The sequence below is a fragment of the Schistocerca gregaria genome, chromosome 1 (genome assembly GCF_023897955.1).
Source record: "Schistocerca gregaria isolate iqSchGreg1 chromosome 1, iqSchGreg1.2, whole genome shotgun sequence".
Taxonomy (NCBI): Eukaryota; Metazoa; Arthropoda; class Insecta; order Orthoptera; family Acrididae; genus Schistocerca; species Schistocerca gregaria.
Genome location: NC_064920.1, coordinates 1,179,351,132 through 1,179,371,483, shown reverse-complemented (window position 1 = coordinate 1,179,371,483; position 20,352 = coordinate 1,179,351,132). Strand labels below are relative to the sequence as shown.

Sequence of the window (20,352 nt, the reverse complement as noted above, 5' to 3'; positions counted from 1 at the left end):
TATGTGTGTGTGCGAGTGTATACCTGTCCTTTTTTCCCCCTAAGGTAAGTCTTTTCACTCACAGGACTGGAATGACTCCTTAGCCTCTCCCTTAAAACCCACACCACATCCTTTCGTCTTTCCCTCTTCTTCCCTCTTTCCTGATGAAGCAACCTGGGGTTGTGCAAGCTTGAATATTTGTGTGTGTGTTTGTGTGTTTTTTATTGAGTCTATCAACATACCAGCACTTTCTTGTTTGGTAAGTTAAAGTACATACATGTATACTACTCAAACACAATGTAAGAAAAAGCTCATCAGAAACTTTAAAAAATAGTTTATTTCTCAATTTCACTGTATGTCATGACCATACAAAAGAAAACCATCAGCTGGAAAGTGCACCACACATTCTGATGACCTGAGAAATGTTGCAAAATAGGGTTCTTATTTTTTAATCACATACAAAATTGTTAATGCATGCATGTAATAAATGCATGTAAGAGTCTTCATTGGTATTTATTGTTAATTGTCAGTATGAAAGGTGGACAGATGACCTTTGATGTAAAACACTGTTGACGCAGGCTGAAATGTCAGTGTATAGGCATTCAGCTTTTAAGTTGGTAACAGCTATCAACTTCCTACTTGAACACCATACACAATCTTGAAAGCTACATTAAACAGTAATTCTGGTGTGATGTACTGAACCTTGTACTACATACGAACTATAGCCATTTTTATCAGCACCAACCCTATCCCCCCTGGCCTTTGTCTGTCTTTACATGCTTTCAAAGCTCACACTTTACTACCCATCACTGCTACTGGTAATGGTTTGTCACACTATTTGCCCCTCCCATGAACATTCAATGTCTGTAAGCATGTGAGATGTCCTTTCTCTTTTTAGTTGCTTACTGGTATTAAAAAGTTTTGACTTCACTTGAATTCATCAACAGTACACCCAGAACAAGTCTTAAAAGTATCCCACATACATATCTCTGCTTCAGAATTCATTTTTAATATGTTACTGTTAACTAATGTGGCATGCAAAGATTGTCCAACTGACTGTTGAGTAGCATGTGTTTGCCTTGAAAAATTTAGTTAACCCCACCAGAGGTAGGAACCTACCACACATTTCTCTCATCAGCCAAAGTTGAAGTGATGTGTAAAATAATGATTATGTGAGGACACATTACAAAAATCTCAGTAAAAATTGTCTGTACTTGAAAGACCTTGTACTGTCATAAACATACACAAACATGGACAGCTGCTTGACTGTCTTCCACTTATACTGACCCACGTTCCACAGTATCTCCTCCTTCTTCACTTTCTGAAATATCAAGCCTCACTTTTCTCTTCTGGCATTTGATCTATTACTTGTTTCTAGAAATTATTTTCCTCTTGTCTTATTGCTTTGTCCTCCTTTCTGCTTTCATTTGTATCACTGATGTTTACTCCTTGCACTGTAACCCCCATTTTTCTCCACAAGTTATTCTTTCCATTTCCTCTCGAGTCTCTGCAGCAAGAAGTGTTTTTCATATGTAGTTTATTTACTTCATACCGTTAATCACAAATTTTTTTGTAAGAATAAGTATACCACTTTGCTGAATAATTTTGTCACTTTTTTGTCCATATATCTTCGCATCTGAAATATCTTACCACCATTATGAACAGCTTATCATTACATTCATACTCCATGCTGTCTTCGCAACTCCTAATTTATTTCATTAGAGTCAAAGAAGAAACTTGTGATATTATGAACTCAAGTCCTTTATGCTACCCTGCACTTTCTCTGTTGGTTGAAATACATGTCTTCATAGTATGTACCATTTACCTTTAAGTCCTTATTTATGTCAGGGGTAGATACCTGATTAGTCTTAACTTCTCAAACATGAATCATGTACCATGATTTATCATGGTTCTCTTGTCGCTGACACCTGTAACAAATAAAGAAAGAATAAAAGTAGAAATAATATACTTCAGATATAATTAATGAGATATTGAAAGCACATTCATTCAGACTACACTCATGAGCAATTTAGTTGAGGTAACTGTTAAAGAGAACCACTTCCTTTCACTGTAGTGAATGGAATAGGTGAGCTTATTGTCAGACCTTATACGGACCTTCGGTGTGACAGACAATGCAGGATAGGCAATTGCACTGACTTGTATCTTAGCCTTGTACAGATTGTGGCTGCCCAAAGCATGGAATTCTCCACCTATGATGTCATGCAGGTGCTTGGGTTTTTTATCGCCACGGTGTGTACCAGAAGGATTTGAATTAGGGGAAAACTACCACCAGCAAAGTCAACTGCTTTGGGCAGCAGTGTGTTGAAAATATTGACTATTGCAGTTTGTAATAGGTGATAAACAGAAGTCAGTGCACCCACATGTGTAACTTTTACTCTACAAAAGACACAGTACATGAATATTAGCATGGTCACAGGATCATTACCATTGACCACTCAAAGCATGAGAATGAAAAATGTTGCCTGCACTCACTGGAACACGCTGATGGGAATATACAAATACACCAAAAAATGTATGAGATGATGCATCCGATTTACCAGTAGGATATCATTTAGGCATTGGTGGTGGTGGTGGTGGTGGTCTTCTTCGTGTAAGGAATGTTTACACAGGATGAATCAAGTCCCTGATAGGTGTGCTATTGCCTCTCACCATCGAACAATACAGAATCCTTCCGGTCAGCATAAGAATCTGTTGGTGCTCCTATAGATGAGCAGTAACTTTATTGAGAAAATGCGCTTCTCCATCATTCTGAAATTGTGCCAGAATGGTTTGAAAAACACTTTATGAAATAAGTCCTGTTGAGCAAGTCTTGGTCACCATCAAGCAAGTTGTTTTCATAACTTACAGGAATGAAGACTGGTACCATCATCGACAATCACCATTATTTCTACAGGTGAAAACTCCATCATTTTCAAGGTACAATTAAACATGAAATCACTGTGCATGACAACCTCCATTAGTGGACCTACTTCAATCGGGAAGCAAAAAAATGACATGCAGAAAGACAACATGTACTGTAAATAGCGCCACCACATAAACAAAGATGATCAATGCCAGATGTTGCCAACAGTGAAATATTAATTAACAACAGGTGAGCAATCAATGTTAATTCTGTCCCTCTGTTGTTTGACTTGGAAAAGTGTGAGGTACACAGCACAACTGAAGCAAAAACTCCCTCTTTGATGTATTTCCTTGTCTGGCAGTGCGCAGTGAACAAGTGACAGTGACAGTCCCGCTGTAATAGTTTGTGATTTTTAAGAAGTTTGGTAACCCAAATCCATGACTGAAACACAACAGCTCATCTTGTACCTGTTGTTTTTACTTTTTAGCTCATAGCTTTTGTAGTGTAGCTTGGTGCCACCTGCAACGCTACAGTTGCATAGTAGTGTAACCGCCTGTCGCCGCATTTACTTATTGGTTAGCATGCAGATAACTAGTGACAGTAGCAGCCTCATTATTTTCCAGTAGCTTGTGTTTGTGCTTTTAAGAATTTGTTAAAGCAAATTGATGAAAATAGGACTCATTTGTCTTGATCATTTTCATTCAAATTTTAGTGTTACGATGGAAAAGAACCCCCCCCCCCTCCCATGAACGATGGACCTTGCCATCGGCGGGGAGGCTTGATGGACCTTGCCATCGGCGGGGAGGCTTGAGTGCCTCAACGATACAGATAGATGTATTGTATGTGCAACCACAATGGAGGGGTATCTGTTGAGAGGCCAGACAAACGTGTGGTTCCAGAAGAGGGGCAGCAGCCTTTTCAGTAGTTGCAGGGGCAACAGTCTGGATGATTGACTGATCTGGCCTTGTAACATTAACCAAAACGGCCTTGCTGTTGTGGTACTACGAATGGCTAAAAGCAAGTGGAAACTACAGCCATAATTTTTCCCCAGGGCATGCAGCTTTACTGTATGATTAAATGATGATGGCGTCCTCTTGGGTAAAATATTCCGGAGGTAAAATAATCCCCCATTCGGATCTCTGGGCGGGGACTACTCAGGACGTCATTATCAGGAGAAAGAAAACTGGCGTTCTATGGATCGGAGTGTGGAATGTCAGATCTCTTAATCGGGCAGGTAGGTTAGTAAATTTAAAAATGGAAATGGATTGGTTAAAGTTAAATACAGTTGGAATTAGTGAAGTTCAGTGGCAGGAGGAACAAGACTTTTGGTCAGGTGAATACAGGGCTCTAAATACAAAATCAAATAGGGGTAATGCAGGAGTAGCTTTAATAATGATTAGGAAAATAGGAGTGCAGGTAAGCTATTACAAACAGCATAGTGAACACATTATTGTGGCCAAGATAGACATGAAGCCCACGCCTACTACAGTAGTACAAGTTTATATGCCAACTAACTCTGCAGATGATGAAGAAATTGATGAAATGTATGATGAGATAAAAGAAATTATTCAGGTAGTGAAGGGAGATGAAAATTTAATAGTCATGGGTGACTGGAATTCGACAGTAGGAAAAGGAAGAGAAGGAAACGTAGTAGGTGAATATGGATTGGGGCTAAGAAATGAAAGAGGAAGCCGCCTGCTAGAATTTTGCACAGAGCATAACTTAATCATAGCTAACACTTGGATCAAGAATCATAGGAAGGTTGTTTACATGGGAACAATTCCGGAGATACTAGAAGGTATCAGATAGATTACACACCAGAAAGACAGAGATTTAGGAACCTGGCTTTAAATTGTAAGACATTTCTAGGGGCAGATGTGGACTCTGACCACAATCAATTGGTTATGAACTGTAGATTAAAACTAAAAAAACTGCGAAAAGGTGGGAATTTAAGGAGATGGGACATGGATAAACTGAAAGAACCAGGGGTTGTACAGAGTTTCAGGGAGAGCATAAGGGAACATTTGACAGGAATAGGGGAAAGAAATACAGTAGAAGAAGAATGGGTAGCTTTGAGGGATGAAGTAGTGAAGGCAGCAGAGGATCAAGTAGGTAAAAAGATGAGGGCTACTAGAAATCCTGGGGTAACAGAAGAGATACTTAATTTTATTGATGAAAGGAGAAAATATAAAAATGCAGTAAATGAAGCAGGCAAAAAGAAATACAAACGTCTCAAAAATGAGATTGGCAGGAAGTGCAAAATGGCTAAGCAGGGATGGCTAGAGGTCAAATGTAAGGATGTAGAGGCCTACCTCACTAGGGGTAAGATAGATACTGCCTACAGGAAAATTAAAGAGACCTTTGGAGAAAAGAGAACCACTTGCATGACTATCATGAGCTCAGATGGAAACCCAGTTCTAAGCAAAGAAGGGAAAGCAGAAAGGTGGAAGGAGTATATAGAGGGCCTATACAGGGGCGACGTTCTTGAGGACAATATTATGGAAATGGAAGAGGAAGTAAATGAAGATGAAATGGGAGATATGATGATGTATGAAGAGTTTGACAGAGCACTGAAAGACCTGAGATGAAACAAGGCCCTGGGAGTAGACAACATTCCATTAGAATTACTGGCAGCCTTGGGAGAACCAATCCTGACAAAACTCTACCATCTGGTCAGCAAGATGTTTGACACAGGCAAAATTCCCTCAGACTTCAAGGAGAATATAATAATTCCAATACCAAAGAAAGCAGGTGTTGATACATGTGAAAATTACCGAACTATCAGTTTAGTAAGTCACAGCTGCAAAATACTAACGCAAATTTTTTACAGTCGAATGGAAAAACTGGTAGAAGCCGACATCGGAGAAGATCAGTTTGGATTCCATAGAAATGTTGGAACACGTGAGGCAATACTGACCCTACAACTTATTTTAGAAGGAAGATTAAGGAAAGGCAATCCTACATTTCTAGCATTTGTAGACTTAGAGAAAGCTTTTGACAATGTTGATTGGAATACTCTCTTTCAAATTCTGAAGGTGGCAGGGGTAAAATACAGGGAGCGAAAGGCTATTTACAGTTTGTACAGAAAGCAGATGGCAGTTATAAGAGTCGAGGGACATGAAAGGGAAGCAGTGGTTGGGAAGGGAGTGAGACAGGGTTGTAACCTCTGCCCAATGCTATTCAATCTGTATATTTAGCAAGCAGTAAAAGAAACAAAAGAAAAGTTCGGAGTAGGTATTAAAATCCATGGAGAAGAAATAAAAACTTTGAGGTTCGCCGATGACATTGTAATTCTGTCAAAGACAGCAAAGGACCTGGAAGAGCAGTTGAACGGAATGGACAGTGTCTTGAAAGGACAGTATAAGATGAACATCAACATAAGTAAAAAGAGGATAATGGAATGAAGTTCAATTACGTCGGGTGATGCTGACGGAATTAGGCTAGGAAATGACACACTTAAAGTAGTAAGGGAGTTTTGCTGTTTGGGGAGCAAAATAACTGATGATGGTCAAAGTAGAGAAGATATAAAATGTAGACTGGCAATGTGCAACGCCGAAAGCGTTTCTGAAGAAGAGAAATTTGTTAACATCGAGTATAGATTTAAGTGTCAGGAAGTCTTTTCTGAAAGTATCTGTATGGAGTGTAGCCATGTATGGAAGTGAAACATCGATGATAAATAGTTTGGACAAGAAGAGAATAGAAGCTTTCGAAATGTGGTGCTACAGAAGAATGCTGAAGATTAGATGGGTAAATCACGTAACTAATGAGGAGGTATTGATTAGAATTGGGGGAAGAGGAGTTTGTGTCACAAGTAGACTAGAAGAAGGGACCAGTTGGTAGGACATGTTCTGAGGCATCAAGAGATCACAAATTTAGCATTGGAGGGCAGCGAGGAGGGTAAAAATCGTAGAGGGAGACCAAGAGATGAATACACTAAGCAGATTCAGAAGGATGTAGGTTGCAGTAGGTACTGGGAGATGAAGGAGCTTGCACAGGATAGAGTGGCATGGAGAGCTGCATTAAACCAGTCTCAGGACTGAAGACCACAACAACAACATCATGGAAAAGGAGTATGCTTGCTGTGTCACAAATCACAAACAGCTGAAAATAATATTGGCCATGTTACCCATGTGCAGGCTGCTGCCTTGGGATGTAGTGTCAAAGGAGATATGGGGGCATTGCGTAGGCCACTTCAAGAGTTGTTCATTTTGCTCATGGTCTCCGCTACTGAGGCACCTTCCAGTGTACACAGCACAGGAAACTGATCACCTTGGTTTGAGTGGCAGGTTATAACATAATTGCATTGCTCACTGTGGTGTGTGAATGTGGGTACTGGCCACCTGGCCTCTTACATTCGCCCTAAGACTGGACGCTCCTTTAGCAGGGTGCAAGCAGGTGCATGGATGGAGGGATTTTCTATTTATCAATAGTTCCAATGTTAGGCGTGTTATGGAGCCATGTGGAATGTACATATTTTAGGCCTTGTATCTACAAACTGGTGTGACTTAATTTACAGTGTTAGTATAAAGACAAGATTAGCAGTTGCAATATTGTCGTAGCTACTAAAGTTAATAAATCCATCAAGAAGGCTAGGAGAGCTCTAAACTGGAAAGAGCAGATAAACAGTTGTTAGTATTCAACTTAGACAATGAATGGACATGATTTACTCCAGTGCAATGCCCATAAAGCAATTATGAACAAAACTTAAACTGACTGTAAATCGTGCTCTGAAGAAGTATGTGCCAAGTAATTTGGTTAAAGAAAAAAAAAAAAAAAAAATGTGGGGACAAGTCGTGCACTCTCAGTTCAAAAGAATGCCGAATGTTGACAGGCAAAAGCTAGTACAAGTTTGTGCATAAAGAGATCAATGAATGAAGCATACAACTCCCACTACTATACGAGCATCCGATCTTGGCAAGAAATGGAGAAAATCTTGGTTCTATATATAATTGCTAAACAAATTTAAAGGCTTTTCAATCACTCATCAATTATTTTGGTGTGCAATAGAAGTCAGCAAAAGGAAAGCTGAAGTTTTAAATTCAACATTTAAAAAATCTTCACTCCAGAGGGTGGTGCAGATATACCACAGTTTTGCCACCTCACAAGCACCTATATTTTGACAAAATAAATAGATAGCCCTTGCACTGAAAAGTGTATGAAAGAGCTAAAAATAAATAAGTTTCCATGTTCAGATGAAAGTCCAGTTTGGCATTGGCCCTCTCACCCACTGCAAAGTCCCAAACAACCAGAAAACGTGCAGGTGACTCCCGTGTGTAAGAAAGGTAAAAGCTCGTTTACCCTTCTTATACATAGTAGTCACAAAATTACATACCAATATCCTTAATGTCAGTTTGCTATGGAATTCTTGAGCATCATTCATGCCAAACTTAGCTTGACTTTTTCTTCTATGGCACTGTGTGAGTTACGAATAAAGAGAAAGACAGATTTAATATTGCTAGAGTTTTGGAAAGCATTTGACACTGTGCAACACTGCAGATAACTTTTAATGAAGGACAAAGCATATGGAATAACTTCTCAGGTATATAATTTGAAGACTTTTTAAGTAGTAGAACCCAATACCCACCATAGTAGTAGAAGTTTATGTGCCATCTAGTTCCACAGTTGATGGAGAGATTGAAAGAATGTATAGTATGATGAGATAAAGTAAATGATTCAGATAGTTAAGGGGGGGGGGGGGGGAGGATTTAACTGTGATGAATCCATGCTCAACTGTTTGGAGACGGTGTGTATGTGAAATGGCCAGCATGATGCCTGGGACATTCGCAGTACAAGCCGCATTCCTATATCTTTGTAGTATAATATCTTAAACAATACTTCAAAAAATAAATATAAATTTTACACACAAACAATAGCTTAGTAGAAATTATAATATTTCCTTCAGAAGGAGTGTAATTATGTGACACATAAACGTAGATATTGTCAATAAAAAATATAATTACAAGAAGAAATGCTCCATTTGAACAAATTTCTGATAGGAAAATACCTACAACTCTAAAATTTAGTAGTTTCGAAAGCATTGTGGTAGATGCAATGCCACTTTACACTCCACGTATTTCCACATCATTTTGCTTCACTCTTTGTGTTTCGTGCAAACTTTACATGTTCTTGTAAGATCTTTTGCACTGAGTTGACAAAGTTTTGGAAACAGGCCCAATATTTCCTATGAAGTTGAATAGGTGTTTCTCCTAATTATGTTTTTTTTTTTTTACTCCAGAAATAGACATTTTTTTTAACATTACCTTTGCTATACGTAGTAATCAGCAAATGTTTCTTTTCTCTAACTATAAATTGTTTTTTGGACAATCTACATATTGAATAGAACCGTATTTGCCAGTATAAAAAAAGTTGGACCAAACTTTTTTCCCCACCTGTGTGATTCTTGATGTTTACATTTGGTTCAAATTTGTTTGCACGAGTCAGACTTGTCAAAGTACAGCGTGGGGTTTGAGAATCATGTAGAAAGGTTGTGTACATGGAAGAGACGTGGGGACACTGGAAGGTTTCATATTGATTATATGATGATTAGACACAGATTTGGAAATAAGACATTTCCAATGGTAGATGTGGACCCTGATCACAATTTGTTGGTTATGAACTGCAGATTGACACTGCAGAAATTGAAAAAATTAGGAAATTGAGGATGTGGGACTTGTTTCAGTCGAAGGAACCATAGGTTATTGAGAATTTGTGAGGGAACTTTAGGCACCATCAGATTGAAGTAGTGGAAAGAGAATAAAAGGTGAATGGGTAGCTTTGAGTGATGGAATGGGGAAGGCAGGTGGGCAGGTAAAATGACAAGGCATTGTAGAAATCCTTGGATTACACAGAAGATATTGACTTTAATTGATGAAAGGAGAAAATATAAAAATGCAGCAAATTAAGAATTCAGAAGGGAATACAGACTTCTCAAAAATGAGATAGGCAGAAAGTGTAAAATGGCTAGAGGACAACTGCAAGGCTGTAGAAGCTTGCATAATGAAGGGAAAGATAAATGTTGCCAATAGGAAAAGAGAAGCAGCTGAATGAGCATCAAGCGCTAAGATGGCACGCCATTATTAGGCAGAGAAGGAAAAGTTGAAAGGTGGAAGATATATATGGGGAGTCTATGTAAGCAAAACAAATTACCAATATTACAGAAAGTCTCTGAAGAAGAGAAAATTGTTAACATTGAGTATAGATTTAAGTGTCAGGAAGTCATTTCTGAAAGTATTTGTATGGTGTGTAGCCATGTATGGAATGGAAACGTGGACGATAAATAGTTTAGACAAGAAGAGAATAGAAGCTTTTGAAATGTGGTGATACAGAAGAATGCTGACCCTTAGATGGGTAGATCACATAATTAATGAGGAGGTATTAAACAGAATTGGGGAGAAGAGGAGTTTGTGGCACAACTTGGCAAGAAGAAGGGACTGTTTGATAGGACATGTTCTGAGGCATCAAGGGATCACAAATTTAGCATTGGAGGGCAGCGTGGGGGGTAAACATCGTAGAGGGAGACCAAGGGATGAATACACTAAGCAGATTCAGAAGGATGTAGGTTGCAGTAAGTAATGGGAGATGAAGAAGCTTGCATAGGATAGAGTAGCATGGAGAGCTGCATCAAACCAGTCTGAGAACTGAAGACCACAACAACAACAATTACAGAAAGAGGAGTGGGAGTAGGTGAATATGAGAATGAGGATATGATGCTACAGGAAGAATTAGATCAAAAGACTTAAGTGGAAACAGAATTGCATCAGAATTATTGAGATTCTTTGGGGAGCCAGCATAAAAAACTTATTCTGCCACTTGAGAAAGGAGACAGGTGAAATATCCTTATCTTTCAGGGAGAATGTGTTAATTTCAATTCCAAAGAAGACAGGTGCTAATAAGTGTGAATATTACCGAACCATCAGTTTCATGAGTCGTAGGCACAAAATATTGACATGAATTATTATAGATACTGACAATATGCTTATCCTAGAAGGTAAGCAAATCTAAGCCTACAGCATATGTACGTTTAAATAAATTCTGAATGCAGCAGGGTTAATGTACAGGCAACAAAGGGTTAGACTGCAGTTGTCAGTGTCAAAGATAAGGGAAGCCATAATTGAGGAATGTGTTCTCACTGTTATTCAGTTTGTACATTGAACAAGCTGTGAAGGATACCAAGGAGAAATTTGGAAAGGATATTAATGATGAGGGAGAAGAAATAAAAATCATATGACACTAAAAGTAGTACATAATATTTGCTATTTGGGCAGCAAAATAACTGATGATGATGGCCAAAGTGGAGAGTGTGTAAAAAACAGATTGGAAATAGCAAGAAAAGTGTTTTTGAAAAGTAGAAATTTGTTAATATCTAATATCAATCTAAGTCATATAAAGTCTTTCCTGAAAGTATCTGTCTGGAGAGTACGTACATAGAGAAGTGAAATATACACGAGAATAGAAGTTTTTGAAATTTGGTGCTATAGAAGAATGCTCAGGATTGTATAGGTAGCCAGAATATAGTTATTCAGGAGATAATGAACAGAACTGGGGAAAAAAGAAGTTTATTGCACAATGAGATAAAAAAAGAAAAGATCAGTTGGTAGGATACACCCTAAGGCATCAAAGAGTTGTCAATTTGGTAATGGAAGGAAGTGTGGGAGTTAAAAATTGTGGAGAAAGACCAAGGGATGAATACAGAGAGCAGGTTCAAATGAATGTAGGTCACAGTAGTAGTGCGGGGATGAAGAGGTCTGCACAGGATTGACAAGTATGGGGATCTGCATCAAAACATTCTTCAGGGGGAAGATGATAACAACAACAACAACAACAACAACATGTCTTGTGGATGCTGAGTGTTCATTGGAAAAGATATCATCAGGAGGAAGACATTAAAGCAATTCAGATGCATGGTGCTAGATTTGTGTGCAGTAGGTTTAATGAACAGAGGAATATTACGGAAATGTTCTGTGACCTTAAATGGAAATACCTGCGGGGAAACGGGGGCGGGGAGAGAAGACATTCTTTTTGCAAAAAATTATTAAGAAACTTTAAAGAAGTGCCCATCATTAGAAACTGAAGAAAAATTCTACTGCCACCAATGTACATATCATATAACTACTGCAAAAGAGCTCATATGGAAGCATGCAGCCTATAATTTCTCCCTCGTCCATTTGTGAGTGGAACAGTAAAGGGAAAGATTAGCTGTATGATGCTTGAAAACTGTTATATAGAGGCAGATGAATTTACTTGTTAATTTAATCTCCTTGATAGCACTATCCCAAATGGAAGGGTACACCAGAATCTCTATGTTGTTGTACTCCGTCAGATGACAATGCAATGTTCTGCAATTGCAGATTTGCTCATCTGTTGTATATGTATGATGCTTATGTTCTATATAATGAGACCTCCATGGTGCTGATCATCTGACCAATGCATGGCATACCACAACTTCATAGGACATGGCAGACACGTTAAGTCGACTGACATGATTTTCGTTGTCTCTTTTCCATCACCTCTTTAGTAACACATCAGTTTTAGTTGTAAAGCTGAAAATCTTAATGAGTGCTGGATTGTGCTTGCTCAACAAATGTACAAAATACCACAATTTTGGTTTCACATTTTGACACATTGATAATCCTCAGAGTCCTATTGTTGGTACGATGACCAGTTTCTTAACTTCATAAGATAAGCCAGGTTGGTACTCGGCAGAATTCATCAGATAAATTGTAAAGTAGTTCAAGCACAATTGTTCAGAGAGATGCATGAAGACTCCACACCAAGCATAACAAGTTCTCAAGACAAAATGATTACTTGTGGAACAGTACATTGTTCATATTAAGACAAAAAAAAAAAACTCTGTCTTGCAGAATTTTCTCAAAGGAAGTCCCACAGCAATATTTCACTCATCACACTCATTAACAAAGATCAACGTGTCCAACAATCAACTGTTCCAGTGGCAATGAAGGTTCGACATCCCTCCAAACCACAACAAAATTTAGTAAAATATTCATCAACCTGAATTAAAGAAAACACTTTTAAGTTCCTAGGCATCGAAATTACTGATTTTTCATGGACTCTGATACGCGTATTTTCACAGACATGTTACACATAACTACACTCCTGGAAATGGAAAAAAGAACACATTGACACCAGTGTGTCAGACCCACCATACTTGCTCCGGACACTGCGAGAGGGCTGTACAAGCAATGATCACACGCACGGCACAGCGGACACACCAGAAACCGCGGTGTTGGCCGTCGAATGGCGCTAGCTGCGCAGCATTTGTGCACCGCCACCGTCAGTGTCAGCCAGTTTGCCGTGGCATACGGAGCTCCATCGCAGTCTTTAACACTGGTAGCATGCCGCGACAGCGTGGACGTGAACCGTATGTGCAGTTGACGGACTTTGAGCGAGGGCGTATAGTGGGCATGCGGGAGACCGGGTGGACGTACCGCCGAATTGCTCAACACGTGGGGCGTGAGGTCTCCACAGTACATTGATGTTGTCGCCAGTCATCGGCGGAAGGTGCACGTGCCCGTCGACCTGGGACCGGACCGCAGCGACGTACAGATGCACGCCAAGACCGTAGGATCCTACGCAGTGCCGTAGGGGACCGCACCGCCACTTCCCAGCAAATTAGGGACACTGTTGCTCCTGGGGTATTGGCGAGGACCATTCGCAACCGTCTCCATGAAGCTGGGCTACAGTCCCGCACACCGTTAGGCCGTCTTCCGCTCACGCCCCAACATCGTGCAGCCCGCCTCCAGTGGTGTCGCGATAGGCGTGAATGGAGGGACGAATGGAGATGTGTCGTCTTCAGCGATGAGAGTCGCTTCTGCCTTGGTGCCAATGATGGCCATATGCGTGTTTGGTGCCGTACAGGTGAGCGCCACAATCAGGACTGCATACCACCGAGGCACACAGGGCCAACACCCGGCATCATGGTGTGGGGAGCGATCTCCTACACTGGCCGTACACCTCTGGTGATCGTCGAGGGGACACTGAATAGTGCACGGTACATCCAAACCGTCATCGAACCCATCGTTCTACCATTCCTAGACCGGCAAGGGAACTTGCTGTTCCAACAGGACAATGCACGTCTGCATGTATCCCGTGCCACCCAACGTGCTCTAGAAGGTGTAAGTCAACTACCCTGGCCAGCAAGATCTCCGGATCTGTCCCCCATTGAGCATGTTTGGGACTGGATGAAGCGTCGTCTCACGCGGTCTGCACGTCCAGCACGAACGCTGGTCCAACTGAGGCGCCAGGTGGAAATGGCATGGCAAACCGTTCCACAGGACTACATCCAGCATCTCTACGATCGTCTCCATGGGAGAATAGCAGCCTGCATTGCTGCGAAAGGTGGATATACACTGTACTAGTGCCGACATTGTGCATGCTCTGTTGCCTGTGTCTATGTGCCTGTGGTTCTGTCAGTGTGATCATGTGATGTATCTGACCCCAGGAATGTGTCAATAAAGTTTCCCCTTCCTGGAACAATGAATTCACGGTGTTCTTATTTCAATTTCCAGTAGTGTATTTAACTATTTCATAAGTAATTACCAGGAGCAAACCTGACATAAATGTTAATCATTTATTCACTACTGGAACTTTCACACAGATAGCATTAACTTACTTGCTGGTCACAGACTGACTATTTTGGGTGATGTCTGACTATTTAAAGACTGGTGTATGAATAAATTATTATTCAGGAGCTGTATGGTCACTTGGAAAAATTGCTAGGGTAGATTTTGCTACTCAGGAGGGACTATAAGCATTGATAAAAATTTTGTTGTTTGAAATATGTGGTGGTATAGACGATTAGAAAAGTTTATGAAACCATTTTGTATGTCCACATTAGAAATATCCTGTTTACGAAAATATGGTAAATTGTGCAAAAATCTGAACTTATGGGTTAGTGTAATTGATTAATGAAGTATGCCACCTTGTGCAGAAAAATTAGTATAATGGCAAAGAGTGGAATCTAACAAGCACAAGGGCAAAGTATGCAATGGAAAATGGGCCTACTTCTGAAATTTTATGTTAGTTATTTTGTAAGTTAATTATTGTCCCAGGATTTTAACTATGTTACTGAAAAGTCGTAATGCCAGTCTTTACAATGAGTGGTGTCATCATTATCAAATCAATTTATTAGCTCAAAATGTTATGTACTATTATAGATTCTCTAATTAAGCATAATTTCTGGTAAACATGGTTTGGAATAATATAATTAATTTTGTTTGAATCAGATAAACTGAGAGGACAGTTGTAATAATGAGATCTGATGTAAATAACAAATGGATAGACTCGTGCCTACATCACGCATGCATATTACAGAAAACTGGAACCAAATAACACTTAGAAATAGAAAAGAAGAAAAATAATTATTAGTAGTAGTACAGTTGTAACTAAAACCGATGGGAGATGCCAGCCTGCTTTTTCTCAGCCTATCTTAAGCATACCAAGATAATTCTTCACAACCCCTAAAAGGGCTCTAATCCTAGATGGTGGTCTGGAAACACTTTACACTGTGTTCTCTCAGAAAATGTATAGTCCTTTTGGAAGCCACATGTTCTTATCAACTCTCACCTGGAGCTCTTCCATTCAGAACTTGCATTTTGTTTATGGATCAACCATTTTCATACTGAGTGGGGTAATACATTACCACAATAACCATGTGCATACATTGTCGTGACAATTCATAGGGCAACAGACATTTGATTTGTCTTTCACTATAACCCCTCTGGTGAAAGGCAACTGCAAGAGGGGTATAATAATAACTAGACTAAGCTCAACAGCCTGGTGCAAGTCTTTGGATTGTGTGCTACTTTGGTAGCCTGCATTTCTTTCACTTACCTCAGTAGACCTAGCAGGGAAAGGGGACCTATTGCTTAACATGGAAACGTATAATTGAGAGGTGAAGGCTGGGTTAAAGTCAAACGTGGAATATTCTGTCAACCAACCAGGACTCTTCAGTTACTAGGGATGTGCTTTATGATTAGACCCCCAAGCCTGACAGACAAGGTGTGAAGTATGCCTTTATGCTGAGATAGAGCCAACTATTACCTTGAATATGCAAGTCAGTGAGAGTTGGTTTTCTGCAAATAGCGTGTCTCAATTTACCATCATTCTTCCTCTTGACCAAGACATAAAAGAAGGGAAGGCAACCATCCCTTTCACCTCCTTAGTAATTCAAAAGTTTAGTTTTATTGAAGTGAGATGTTATAAACAGCTGTGGAAATTCTTATTGCTTCAAGTCCAAATATTAAATGCCTGGAACTTCATGGCAGATCAAATCTGTGTGCCAGACCAAGATTCAGAGTAGGGAGATCTGAGTTCGAGTCTTGGTCCAGCGCACAGTTCTAATATGCCAGGAAGTTTCATATTAGTGCACATGCAGAGTGAAAATTTCATTCTGGAAACGAAAGTACCATCTAAATGTCTAAAAAAGCATGCAGGTTTCATTCCCACTGACTCCTGAACACATTACTTGAAATCTTCCATAAGAAACACTACAATAGCTTATAAAGGTTTCCCCTTCAGAACTATATCTGTCTGCTCATAGAACCTGTATCTGAGTAAAACAAAATTGGAAATCAACACATGTCAAAATAGGTTACTCAATTCAACATAAAATGAAACCCCAATTAACCATAATAAATCCAACAAGAGTTTGAGTGAAGAGAAACAGAGACCACATCAAAACTTACAAATAAATTACAGTTAGTCAAAATCAGTCCCTGTAATGACTCTGAAATGTACCAAATTATTAATGGGGCATATACACTGCCCTACTAGTAAGCTCAATAGAGTAATAAGGTGTGCTACATGGTATGTTTGAGCACCTAAATTACTGCCAATAGCCCTATTCTTTCCTTATGAATCTTCAGAAGGCCATATAATTTAATATAAATTCTGACTTTTGATAATACCTTGCAACAAGGAACGTTTCTTCTATAAGGTATTTAGCCTTACTTGGGATGTTAACTAGCTGCATTCCTGTAAGTTGTTTGTACTTGTTGAATTGTCAATAACCGCACACAAAGAGAAAGAAGACTTACTAGCTTTAGGAGTAGTCCGAGTTATAATAAACCACACACACACACACACACACACACACACACACACACACACTTATGCTTTTATAGGGTAGCGGCTGGTCAAACAATGCCAGTGCTGCATTTTGTCAGGTGGACTAAGTTGGGATGGGGTTTGTGTTGGGTGGAGTGGGTAAAGGGATTGAGGATGGTAGCTACACATGATTATTACTCTACAAGAAGGAAGAGATTACTAGGAAGAGATACAGTCTGCACAAGACGTTATAACTGCATTCTTATAAATGAAACAAAGTATACTTGTAACTTAATTTTTGATAATGAAAAGTTGATATCGTAGTTATTGTAGATGTTTGATTGGCTGACTACAGTTTGTTTTGAGCAACATAATAATACATAGTTATTGCCACTGAAGGTGGGCATGTGGCCTGTACCAATCTGACATAACGCAAGTTTTAAAAATAAATCCTATGCACCTAATACTCACTTTTAGTTGCAAAACATAAAGATCATGAGTGTTGTGCAAGTTGGAGAGCATGTCTGTATAAAGCATGCTTATCTCAACCATACAGACTGTAAGAAGTAGCTCATTGCTGAAAATGACACAAAATGCTCAAACAGAATGCTTGATTGCATGGTTACAGAACTCCTTCGTAGAGAACAGAGAAGAAAAAAAGAATAAATAAATAATACACTATAACAGTTCACATTGAACTTTTCACAATATTTAATAGTCACAGGAATCAACCGTTCAAAGATTAATCCACACAGACATGACTGGTAAATGACTGAAATGTGAACTTCTCAAGAAATAGAGATAGATAAATGTATACAAAATTAAACTAAGGTTCAGTGGTGCTGTATTACTGTTGTTTGGAATAGAGTGTGCGGCAGCATGCTCATTAGTGCCCCAGGAGGAGTAAGTAGCAATCACAGCAAATAAAAGAAGTCACAGAGTCAATTTATAATCTATAAAATCAGTTTCAGCAGTTACCAGAAGTGTACAGGCTGAAAAAGTATCCAGCAACAAAAACGCTTAATAAATAATGCATATTTTATACATTATCTTTGAAATTTTATTAATAACAAATTAAAATCGTCTAGTTGGTAACCTGCAGGACATTGTAAAACTGAGAATGTACACGTTTGTAGAAACAAACCTTGACTACCTGCTGTGAGATGATATTTGTCTGTCACTGTGTTCTGCAGTAAACTGATGGGGCATTGGTCTTCTTTGAAAATGGGGTGATGTTTCATTTGATTCAGTGCTGGAGTCAACCCTGTATATCTCTGTAAAAGTTGGAGAACACATTAGTATCCAGGAGTTTCTTGATCTATTGCAACTAAAAAGACAGCAAAGTTTACATAATTTCTATTAACTTTTGAAAATCTGGCATGGAATACAGTTATGGTATGTTTATTATGGCAAATCAACAAATAGAAGATGCTTTGAGCAGCAGGTTGAACACAGAAATGGATATCCTCCCCTCTCCCTCTCCCCCCCCCCCCTCCCACACACACACACACACACACACACACACAAACTCAAAACAGCAATAGTATCTCCAGAGAAAATATCCTATCCTTATGTGTTTTGGATGTACTGATGAAAGTTTCATATTCAAATGTTACTCACCCAAATCCTTCTCAGCTTAATGCCCAATCAGTCACTGCTGCTCACCCCACTCCAGCAGCTCCATGAAACCTTTCACCATATCAAATGTGCCACTACTAGCTTTGTATTCACTGCTGTCCCAAATTCTATTTCAAGACAGTCCTCCTACAGTTTTGGTATCCATGGGTGCCTTAATTGAAGTGAGTAGCATAAGTTATTTGAATATGCTGATGATCTTACCAAGGAATAGATTTATTCACAAATTAAATGAATGTGATCGTTTATATCAGCTGGAATCCATGAAGTCAACTGTGAAGCACATGGGTAAACCAAAGATACATACTTTATTGTCAGTAATTAGGAGGCCAGTGCCAAAGAGAAGGTGATATTAAAGCAGAAGGTTTTGACCAGAGGGATGGGGGTGGTAAATGATAATACCAAAAGTACAAAGAATTCAAAAGTTTAGTTAAAAAAAGAAAAGAAAAGATAAAGGAAAACTGTGTGATGATCAATGTAGCTTAAAAGGAGATAAATGTACTGTACTCAAGAGCAATTATGATTTTATAAGAATAAAAAAATACGAGTAAAGAAAATAGTACACTTAGTTTAACATGCTGCAGGACAGAAAAAAATTGTATTGGAAAAGGCTTTAAGATCATGCTTGACTTTGTCAATCTGCCGAAAGACAAACAGAATTAATCAAGAGTAGCAAATACAGTGAGTATCAACCCCAAAATTCAAAACTGTGGAACTTTGAGTGATTTGAAACAGCTCTGGTATTTCAGTTCAGAAGAAATAGGTTTATTATCTTATCAGTTCCCCTGACCTAGGTTTTACGTGGTTTGCCTGAAGTGAAAAGATATATGCCACGGTGGCTTCTTTAAAAAGTACTTGGCCAATTTCCTTCCCAGCTTATACTACTCACGTAATGACTTCATCATCAATAAGAAATTAAACCCAGATCTTTCTTTTTTTTAATACTTGAAAATTCATTTCTTTACTCATTGTGTTACATAGATTCCATCATGAGGGATAACACTCAATGATGTGCAAGGAGTGAAAATGTACATTACCTCAGACATGCATCAATCATGATTTTGTAACAATTATTAAAAGTTGTCAGCTTATTTTTTATTTCAATATCACTTACTACATTCTTCTTGACACTAAAAAGTGACAAATTAGTATGTCACAGAAATAGCTTAAAATATTACTTTCAAAACGCAAAATTGGTCTTGATTTCTGCATCACAGTCTGGTGCAAGTGGAGAAAATTTCCTTCAACAAATTATATAACTTATACTAAACTATGATTTTGTACATCTGGGTTATTAGTGCACTAATTATCAAATAGAAGATGTTCCGAACATTAGATAAAAAAATAACAGGCATAAAATTATAGTGACATAAGGCATGATATCTCATTGTAGATCAACAATCATTTTGTTCAGCAATTAAACAATCGTGATAAGATCTTTCTTCTAATAATTTCCGGGTATGCAGCCGGATCCCGTCGACATTCTGCCACGATATTTCGGCCCAGAGACGTCCGGCCATCATCAGGTGAGTACACAACTACTGAAGAGCCCAGGTGCAGTCGCGGTATTTATACTGATTCTCGCGCACGTGTTGACATGCGCGGCATAGCCGAGTTGTACGTGCTGCCCTCGGTGGTGAAAGTAAAAGATCATCTAGTCATTGAGTATCGAATGACGCTGTCTATTCCGCTGTGAATGTATAATTTTAATAACAGGATTCCAAGTTTTATCCAGTTGAAAGCCGTTGTCACGATTTATAAGATTATCGGCAAGACGTATTTCCACTGATTCCTTGATTACGGAATCCCAA

General features: G+C 39.0%; 1 protein-coding gene across 1 annotated transcript in view; it reads right to left on the bottom strand.

The window, feature by feature from the left end:
* Positions 1-249: 249 nt before the first annotated feature.
* LOC126297570 (Down syndrome cell adhesion molecule-like protein Dscam2) overlaps positions 250-20,352 on the bottom strand; it is a 647,360-nt gene continuing 627,257 nt past the window's right edge. The window contains exons 36-37 of the mRNA XM_049988565.1: positions 18,060-18,180; positions 250-1,907 (exon numbers count right to left, since the gene is read on the bottom strand). Coding sequence (XP_049844522.1) covers positions 1,856-1,907; positions 18,060-18,180 — 173 coding nt within the window. The 3' untranslated portion in view covers positions 250-1,855. The remainder of the gene's footprint in view (positions 1,908-18,059; positions 18,181-20,352) is intronic.